General features: G+C 36.5%; 1 protein-coding gene across 1 annotated transcript in view; it reads right to left on the bottom strand.

Annotated features, from left to right (window-relative positions):
• Positions 1-2,420: 2,420 nt before the first annotated feature.
• LOC126251441 (putative inositol monophosphatase 3) overlaps positions 2,421-10,665 on the bottom strand; it is a 49,884-nt gene continuing 41,639 nt past the window's right edge. The window contains exon 5 of the mRNA XM_049951865.1: positions 2,421-3,589. Within this exon, the coding sequence (XP_049807822.1) occupies positions 3,342-3,589 (248 nt within the window). The 3' untranslated portion in view covers positions 2,421-3,341. The remainder of the gene's footprint in view (positions 3,590-10,665) is intronic.

Genomic DNA, 10,665 nt, shown 5'->3' with positions numbered 1-10,665 from the left:
TGTTTTGTGGTCCATACTAATTCATCAGTGTTTTTGCAGCAGACTACACCAGTTGAGTCATCTGCGTAAAGTGTTGTATCTGTATTTACTCTGCTAGGCATGTCATTTATGTAATATAAGAACAGAAGTGGTCCTAATATCGAGCCCTGGGGAGCGCCTGCTTGAATTTCTTTCCAGCTAGAGCAAGTTTTCTCTCCCTTTTGATGTATCACCACCATTTGGTGTCTGTTTTTGAGATAAGATGAAAACCATCTTATAGATTTTCCATGGAAGACATAGGTACTCAATTTTTGGAGCAGTAGCTTATTGTTTACTGTGTCAAATGCCTTTGAGAGGTCACAAAAATACTAGGTACACTTTGTTTGTTGTCGAGGCATTTACTTACTTCAGAGATTAGTTCATTTACAACTTGTAAAGCGTTTCGTCACTTCCTAAACCCATATTGGTTATTGAGAATTATACTACCTTCTTTACTGTACTTTTTTAATTGATTAAATATTATTCGTTCAACTATTTTAGAGAAAAATTATGGTGCATCTTAAAGCCTGTAGTGTCTTACCTGTAAAATGGGGTATACTATGATTCATGTGTCTCTTCAATTAAAAGCCTCTATCATGGTCTAGTTGTTACAAGGCTGTGTTGAATACATATTGTTGATTAACATCCTTTATTTTTACTGATTGTGTTCATATATTGTACCATTATTCAGTAGACCGGTAAATACAAATGTTAGAAATAAGACACAATTAAATTAAATTGTTTGTAGCATGCAGAGATTTGGGAGTACAGATGAAACCTTACTTTCATCGCATTCATCACCTCCACATGGTGAAATTCGTGTGTCTGATTCATTTGTATAGAATTTCTGCATAAAGAAGTAATTGTGTAATTCTTTACCAGTGTCCTTCACACAGTGGGTCACATTAGTGTGTGTGTCTGGTACTTCCTAACATTTAACCATTGGTTTACAGGCCCAAATGTACCTTTTCACTCCAGTGCCTACTGTACTAGACCGGGTGGACTCCGTTCATGCTGATGGTTGTTTCTTACCAGTGGAAGCGTTCAGGGCCCTGTTACAACTGACACTTAAATGTAATGTCAGTAATGTCATCTATCTATTCACTCCAAAAACTTACAAACCAAACACATTGTTACAAGAATATATTCATACATAGGTATCTTTTATTTGGTGCACCTACTTCAGAATAAGTGGAATTTGCTTAGCTTAGATTAACTGTTTTACTGACATTTTCAGTAAAATTCTGCATCTCTTTGTTTAGACTAGCTCAGAAATACACATAACATACTCCTGGTTGCAAGGTAAAAGTGGTTCTTGAGCAAATGTCTGAATGTAGCACTAATAACTGAAAGCTGCCTTTTTTTGTGAGATGGTCTGAAATTCCCCCTTTCCCCTCATTATCACACCAATATGCAGTATTCATTGTGTGATGAACTGTAATGATTTTATGCATTCTGTGCTCAAAACCTAGAAAGACTTGGATCCTAACCATAACATGACCTGATATTGCTGGACATCAGGTGATGTGAAAGTATCATACAAGCACATTAATTAATTGAGGCACATGGCGATTTGTGTATTGATTGTAACCAATTGATAATGAAAGTAAATAAATAAATAAATAAATAAAATTTTAAAAATAAGGCATCTACTACAAAGTGGTGTCAAGTAGGGCAATTAGTATTATTATTTTGTATGCAGCTGTCAATGCAATGAGGTACTAGGGAAAGTATCTCTTGATACCAAAATTCAAAATTCTGCTGTGGAGTGCGATCAGTAAAAGACTTTGTAATAGAATGTATATTCTTAGAGATTATTGAAGACACTTCCTTTTATAAACAAGTGAGTGGCTGATAAATGTACTTTCGCTATGCTTTCTACCACAGCACGAATACATCTTGAATATTGTTAACTGCAGCGTAAAACTGTATTATACACACTGCTTCCCACCAATGGACTGTGCACAGGTGCACCAGGGAAGGTGGGTGCGTGCGTGCGTGCATGTGTGTGTGTGGGTGGGCGGGCGTGTGGGAGGGCGGGTGGGTGGGGGCTGAGTGAGTGGCAAAGATGTGTAAGAAGAAGGAATTGTATTCTGTCCCACTCTTTCAACAATCCAAAAATTTTCTTTCTTAGGAGAATCAGACACAAATCTAAATCCTCCATATGGCTGGCTGAGATCTGAAGCTGACACATCCCAAATAAATATTTCTGTGTAATATATAGTGCATTTTAATAAGCATATCTGTTTCACAATATTGATCTCCATCTGGTTATTTTTTTCCTTTGTGCTGCAGGTGGTGACTTACACTTTACCATTTTCAATGCCTAAATTCAGTGCATATAGTGGGATGTGTTATCAATAATGTTATTGCTTTGCAAACATCTCCAGAAATAATAAAAATTATGATAGTTCATATATTTATTTTCAATTAATAAAGATTGCAACATCCACCCATAAATGTATATCACTTTTGTTTTCACAACATTACATTACAAATAATACAAATCTCACATCCACAAGACTACTACATACATATTTATAAATAAAAATAGCTGCCCATAAAGAGTAAAATCTAGCACAGCTGTCTGTATCAAATCTTGATATTTTAGTACAAAAGCCTTATTCTATGAAAATTATCAAAAAAGAGTGGAGGTAAAATCTGTGTGAAAGAGAAAATGTAAAGGAGACAGATATATCAGGTCTCGGGTCAAGAGATGAAGAAGAGATAACAAACACAAATAGCTACTATCAGTCAACACACACACAGAACTGAAATGACAGTGGACAGAAACAAGTGAAAAAGAACCTGTGAAAATGTTAGACGAAACACATTATTAAGACCTGAAAGAAGTCAAGACAGAGAAAGAGCAAACATAAATAGAAGATGGGGATGGTACTTACTGGAGAGAAGAGAGAATAAAGGGGCAGTCTCAAAAGAAGATAAAGCAAATATGAAGTAGAGATATAATCCTTGTTCTTTTTAAGTCCATTAAGACTTGCATGGTACAAAGAACTTCATTTTAGAACTTTAAAAGTGATGAACAGTACCATGGTAGATTTATTTAAAGTGTAGTGCTTTCAAAACTTCAATATCATACATAACTGGCAGCATAATTTTACTCCTAAACTCCATCCCAAGTTAGGTACAAACTCCTTAGTTTACAGGTTTTTCTTTTTTGCTTTAGACTTTGCTTAAGACTTTCCGTTCTCTTGGCCACTAAAACATTACATATCAAATAGTTTATAATGTTATACATTTATTTTTCCATAGAGAGCAATTGTTTTCAGCTTTGTACCTCTCTGCTTTTCACAAATTTTAAGCTACTGTTTCTTCACACGACTAAGCTTTTCTAAAAAGATGTTGTGGTTCTTCACAGTAGCGAGTAGGCCTGCAGTGTTTTCAGCTTGACTGCCCCATGAATAATCTATTGATTCATTACTTAATGTTGTCATTTGTCCACCAAGGGCTTTGATAACAGCATTTCCAGCACAAATGTCCCATTTATTTATGGCAGTGGTATGAATATAGGCGTCAAAATTTCCAGTAGCCACTTGTAATGACTTGTAACCTGCAACATATTTCTCTGTGATTAATATACAGCAGCATGCTGGAAGAAGCATTACAAGACAGAAAATATTACACTCATATTCCTAACATCTGTTTTACAAGCAGTTAAGATGTACCTACAAGGCTATAAATTACCCATTTCTACTCCACTCTACAAACTTAACAAATTACACTGGTTTACAATTGTCCAATGAAAGTGGTTTATTCTAAACAGATTTATAATGAGAAATTATAATCTGAAAACATAATTTTGTTGACAGGACTATTTTGTGTACAGTTTGTAGGATTTGAGACTTTTGATAGATGTCGTGGTGTTTTGTTTAACAATGAAAACGAAATGCCTACTTTCTCAGCTGCATACACCAGCTTAATTACTGAGGGTTACAAGATCTTGGAGGAATATGTTAAATTCATTGCAATATAATGGAAAAAGAAAAATATGAGGTAACTTCAACTGCTACACCATTAGGAATGTAGTAAGGTTACAAGAAACTATGCACATTTGTTTTGCAAGTGAACAACTGTGACCAGTAATCTCCCTATAAGAAAGAGAACTGAATTGAGCAGTAATGGAAAGGGGATGAAAAATGTGCAATGTGATAGCCAGGTTGCTCATGAACATGTACTTCCTTACCCAGTTCACACCAAATTTGGCTACTAAAACAACTCATAAAAACCACTGGTGCAACAGGCACAGCATTTGAACAACTTGCTGACAAATTCCCTCATGTCTAAACTGCACAGATATAGCAAGTTGTTTTTGTGGGTCCTGGAATTAAGGAGCTCCATATGAATGACATTTTGGAGCACAGTAAACTCCATATGAAAGAATGCATATATGGTGTGTTTAAATAAGTAACAGATGACTTTGTCAGTTGAGGAAGAAGAAGAAGAAACATCTGTTATAAAATCTATTATAAAAAGGCACAATGAAAGAAAGTTTGTACCTTATATGTTAGTGGGTTATTTTTGCAGGATAATTTCAGACAAGAAAGATGCTTAATGCAAGATAAAAGAGTGGCGGCTCAATTGTCTGTCAACATTAGTTTTCAAGAAATGCTATCATGAAGATATTATTGTCACAACATGGAGCTGCTGTAACAAGTATATTTGAAATGGCATGTGTGGAACTGTGGTGTTTTTTTTTTTTTTTTTTTTTTTTGGGGGGGGGGGGGGAGGGGGGAGCTTGCTCTTGGTGTTTGGTTCCTATTTTAGCTAGGAATGATGGGTAAAAAGTTTTTGGTTTAGTCCAGAGCAGTGGCCATTGTATAGTAATACAATCATCTGTCTTACTGTAGCTATGTTACAGTACATTAAGCAGGTTTGAAGGATGAACCGGTGCTAGCAACCAGGCAAACTGTGCGAATCGATGAATTCCTCTTGCAAAAGATGTTAATTAGTCTGAAATTAATGCTCAGCTAATGGCACCATTCGTATGTGTACCATTCAGATTTCAAATGCAAATATGTGCAAACAACAAGTTTTCTGGCAGCTTTTTGAAGTGTACCACTTCCATACTTTATACTAGTATGAATTGGTTCAAACTTTGCACGAACATAGATAAATGGATGAAATCAAAACTTTTTTTTTAATCCAATAATCTCTATCCATTGTCATGATATGATGGTGTAACATCGAGGTAAATGTAGCATGTAAAATCCATTCTTTCATGAATTGAATGCACGGTTAATGGTTTAAAGTGATTCAAATGATTAATTTGAATCACTTTAGACCATTAACTTTATATTCAATTTGCATAAGAATTAATTTTACGTGCTACATTAACAGTAGAACTCCAATTATCTGAACTCCGTCTACCTGTATCGTTGATTATCTGAATCATAAAATAGTGATTCTGTCAACGTGCACTATCAATCTTCCCTTCATGAAGCTAGTGTAGGCGCACTGCGAACATTATGGGGATAATGAGTCACCATCACCACGTTGCTGGCCTGGCCCATCTGTTACTGCTCCTTTTGATTTCTAGGCAGTCTGTGTGTCTTGGACCTGCTGACTGTACATGTTGTTTTGTTTGTGAGTGCATTTCTTCACTAAGGCTTCCAAAAGAAAATGTGTTGTGTCATCATTAGTGGATAATCTAAAAATTATACAGCAAAGGAGTTACAAGTAAACAGCTGGCTGAGATGTTCAGAGTTGCACAAGTAACGATTTCAGGCATCAGAAGGAGCAAACCTATATTTTTAAACTTTGTGTTAGTGCTTGAAAACTACGATGGGCATTCTTCAAGAAAATAATGAAGACAGCAACAAACAAAAATGTAGAAGATGCTATTTTCAAGTGGTTTTGCAGTAATCTTCTATGGGAACCAGTTTTGGGTCTAATTCTTTGTGAGAAAGCTAAGATCTTAACTCAGAAGCTTGACTGTTCATCCTTCAAAGTAAGTACGGGCTGGCTAAGCAATTTTAAAAACAGGCACAGTGCCCATGAGTTTGATTTAAGTGGCGAGAAGTTATCAGCAAGGCTGCAGAAAATTTTATTAAAAAATTTGAAGTTGTACAAAACTCAGGATCATAGGAGTCTGCTACAACACATGAAACTGGTCCTGTTTGGAAAGCCCTACATAACTCCACCTTAACATCTAAAAATGAGTGTAGTGCTCCAGGACATAAAGCTAGTACAGACCGTGCTACAGTACTTACCTTATCAAACTGTATGGGAAGCCACAAAATACCCCTTCTGTTGATAGGGAAGTCAAAAGCCAAGAGCATTTCAAAATGTGAAAAAGCTTCCATTGTTTACTGAGTGGTACGAAAAAATTTTCATCCCTGAAGTGAAAAAGCAACAAAAATCTCTGGGAAAAGAAGGCAGTAAAGTGATTCAGACTGTTGATAATGCAGCAACTAAGCCCACTGGAGAATTGTTGGAAAGAGGGAATGGCCAGTTCACAACAATCTTTTTATGGCCAAACATCATAAGCTTGTTGCAACCACTGGACCAATCTGCTATTGAAACCATGAAATACCATTCCAGAAGGCAACTTTTAAGGAAACATTTGGTAGACAGCGAAGACAAAGAAGGTGTGTTGGGTAACGATAAAAAAATAAATTTGAAAGACTGTGCTTACATGGGGGTGCAAGCTCGGAGCTTGGTTAAAGCAGTCACATTAAGATGCATGTGAAACAAGTTGAAAGGCATACCAAATGAAGAAGAGAAGGAAGAGAAGGAAAAGGAGAAAAAGGAAAAAGAAACTCAAGAAAAGGAAATGGAAGTGACAGGAGAAGATGAGGATGACTTGTTACTTGAGGAATTAAACATTCTTTTGAAAATTCCTGGATGTTCCGAAGTCAGTAGTGTGTGATTTGTCAGATCCTGGGTTTCAAATTCTAAATGATGACGAACTTATTGAAAGCATGAGAGAGGAAAGTGTTGAGCAAGATGACTTTAATGTTGAAGTTGTAGCAGACATGGGACCATCACATAGTGAAGTGTTTGCCTGACTTGAAACTGTGTTGAAGTGGATAGAGCATCAGCTCGAATGTGACCATATGCAACTTCTTAATGTCAACCTGCTGTGTGACTTGGCTACCTGAAAATGGATGAAGACAGTCAAACTGCTTACTTTGACCAAAATGTTCAGCAAGCAATGCCTTTCAGCACCTGTACTGTACAGTTCGCTATATAACATGCACGTCAAAGTGTTGCATTTTCATATTAATTAATTAATTAAAACCTCTTTTTCTTTAAAAATATTTTTTCCTCCCCTTTTCAACATACAGTACTGTACATACAATACGTAATTACTGCAATTAAAATTTGCAGATCCTTTTTTCAAAAAGCACCCAACTATCTAAATTTTTGACTGTCCGAATGGGTCCATTCCCAATTAATTCGGTTAATGGGAGTTCCACTGTACTTCGACTTTACACTATCATATCTCAACAATGCATAAAGATCATTGGATTAAAAAAATCATTTTAACTTTATCCACTTACCTACCTTCATGCAAAGTTTGAACCGATTCATACAAGATTTTTCTTTCTTTTTTTTTAATACACTCGCATTAACCTCCAACACATGAAAGGTGGGAAAGTGCAGGAGTAGATGAGCTGACAGTGGAAACGATTAAGGCACCTGAAACCAAATGGTTACATCGGATGCTGGAGGGTGATACAAAAAGCGCACGAAGTGCTGGATGATATGAAAAAAGGAATTATAATACAATTGTTTAAAAAAGGAAGAAAAAAGAAATACACCAACCACTGAAGAATCACATTACTATCACATTGTCAGCGGAAAAGATATAGAAAAGAGACTGAGGAAAAGCCTAGAATGTCAATTTGAGGAACAACAGCATAGATTCCAAACTAAAGGGGAATGATAGAGCTCAATTTTTCTCTTCATCAGTTAAAGAGAAGAATTGGAGGAAAGGAAAGGACCTGATCATAGCATATTACAGTGTACCAATGGGTACAATACGAGAATGTTTGAGAAAACATAATGTTCCTAATTCATTAACTAAAAAAGCAGATAATGTATGGAGGTTGTGAAAGCATTGTACAAGTAGGAGGTGGAAGAACAAAGAGAGGTGTTCAGCAAGGCACTTTGCTTTCCCCATTACTCTTTGTTACACTTATGGACACAATCATAAAAAGATCAAGAAAGTAGACAAAGAAGATCTCAGCGCTTTTGCATTTTCTGATGACATTGCCATTTGGGGAGAGATGGAAATGGGAGGTTCAGAGGAGACTAGTTTACTGGAATAAAAGATTTCAAGAATTCAAGTTGACTGTGAGTAAGAGCAAGACAGTGATAAGGAAGATGGTTTGGACACCCACACCTCGTAACATTTTAAGGTAATGGGGGATAATATGACCATACAGCAGTTTTGCTGGCAATGGAAATATCAGCTATGGAAAAAATGGATGGGATGTGAAAAGCACAAAGACAAGTCATATATTTATAGACTCATCTTTCCCTGATAAAGAGAAGACAGCATTCAGCAGTTTCAGATGGTTTAAATTACTTGGTTACATAACTGCATATCATTACTGTACATGACTTTGCACTTAAGTAAAAAATGTAGGGTGTGCTTGTAATGAGTACTTGGATCATTGAAATAGAAGTCATGTGAAAATGAGCTCTTCCAAGTAGTTCGTAATTTAAATTTAAAGTACAGCAGCAGAAATATGCTGGGCTGGTGTACTTCAATCAAAATGTTTTATAGTAGAGTTAGGTTATGAAGATGTTTATAACAACTGCAAAGTAAGTCATTATTTTATTAAGAAGACACCATTCAGTTTCGATCTTTGCAGTGCCAGACAAGTATTTGTATGTGTCATATTTCGTGTAAAGACGTCATTAAATGAAGTGAGAGGGTGAAACTGTGTCAAAACATGGCATTATTTCTAAGTATGTAAATCCGATAGCATGTCACAAATTAGTTCTGATTTTAATTTTCCATGCTTAAGAATAAAAGTATGTATTAACTACAGAGTGAATATAGTGTAATGCAAAATAGACATTAAAATACTTGAAACTTGCTGGCAGATTAAAACTGTGTGCCCGACCGAGACTCGAACTCGGGACCTTTGCCTTTCGTGGGCTAGTGGTCTACCAACTGAGGTACTGGCGGAAGTAAAGTTGTGAGTACCGGGTGTGAGTCGTGCTTCGGTAGCTCGGCTGGTAGAGCACTTGCCCGCGAAAGGCAAAGGTCCCGAGTTCGAGTCTCGGTCGGGCACACAGTTTTAATCTGCCAGGAAGTTTCATATCAGTGCACACTCCGCTGCAGAGTGAAAATCTCATTATGAAAATACTTGTTTTGTGTTTTGATGAGCGTCATAGTTCCATTGCATAGTGCATTTTTCTTTTTTTAATTGCAACGAATTATAAAATTATGTGGTGATAAATGTGTGTAAAATTATATAATGTATTTAGGTTTAAGTATTTAAATCTTATAAAAATTGTAAACGAATTGTGGCCATGTTTAGGAATTATTTTGATTAATGTAGTGTCATGTGACCCGACTCAGGGCTGGGGATATGAGCAGGAAGTGAGGTCTTTGGTGGTTGTCTGTTGTGGTGGTAAGCTTGGAGCGGCAAAGTGCCGCGAGTGTAAGCATGGATGCCGGTGTATGCAAATAAACTGTGAAGGTAGGTGCGAGACAGTAAACCATGTGTACAAACTCCAGCGATTATTATTTATCCAGAACGGATTTATTTGTGAGCTTTAATATGCATGGTCACAAAGTTAGAAGTTGGTGTTTTTTTTTTTTTTTTTTTAAATGAAAGTTTCAATCTGAAATTGTATAGTGCACCTCATTTTGCACAAGGTTGTGGTATAGACAATTGGGTATTCAGTTCAATGCTGTTCAAAGGCTAGCCAATATATGACTCATTATTAGGGGTGCAAATGCAACCGATCACTACCATCCCACTTTGCAGATGATCCACAAGTAAAATAGGTAGTGAACGAGCCCGAGTACAGTTGCAACATCATACTGGAAGGAGAGAATGTTGAATGTGTGGAAGGTTTTAGTTATCTGGGTACTGTCATCAAGTGATGGAAGTGCCCAATTAGAAGATTTAAATAGAGTAACAAAAGCGCCCAGCTTCTTCCACCAACTATGAAACCTAATCTGGGACAATGGAGTTCCTGTAAGAGCTAAACAAACCATATATAAAACATATCTCTTGCCAATCATGACATATAGTCTGGAGATATATATAGTATATATCTGTCAGGGATATCTACATAAATGATCTTTTGGATAGGGTAGATAGCAATGTGCAGCTGTTTGCTGATGATGCTGTGGTGTACGGGAAGGTGTCGTCAGTGAGTGACTGTAGGAGGATACAAGATGACTTGGACAGGATTTGTGATTGGTGTACAGAATGGTAGCTAACTCTAAATATACATAAATGAAAATTAATGCAGATGAATAGGAAAAAGAATCCTGTAATGTTTGAATACTCCATTAGTAGTGTAGTGCTTGACACAGTCACGTCAATTTAATATTTGGGCGTAACATTGCAGAGCGATATGAAGTGGGACAAGCATTAATGGCAGTTGCGGGGAAGGCGGATAGTTGTCTTCGGTTCATTGGTAGAATTTTGGGAA

The sequence above is a fragment of the Schistocerca nitens genome, chromosome 4, assembly GCF_023898315.1.
Source record: "Schistocerca nitens isolate TAMUIC-IGC-003100 chromosome 4, iqSchNite1.1, whole genome shotgun sequence".
In the NCBI taxonomy this organism is placed as follows: Eukaryota; Metazoa; Arthropoda; class Insecta; order Orthoptera; family Acrididae; genus Schistocerca; species Schistocerca nitens.
The sequence above is the reverse complement of the archived record's forward strand: the minus strand, read 5'-3'. Positions and strand labels throughout refer to the sequence as shown.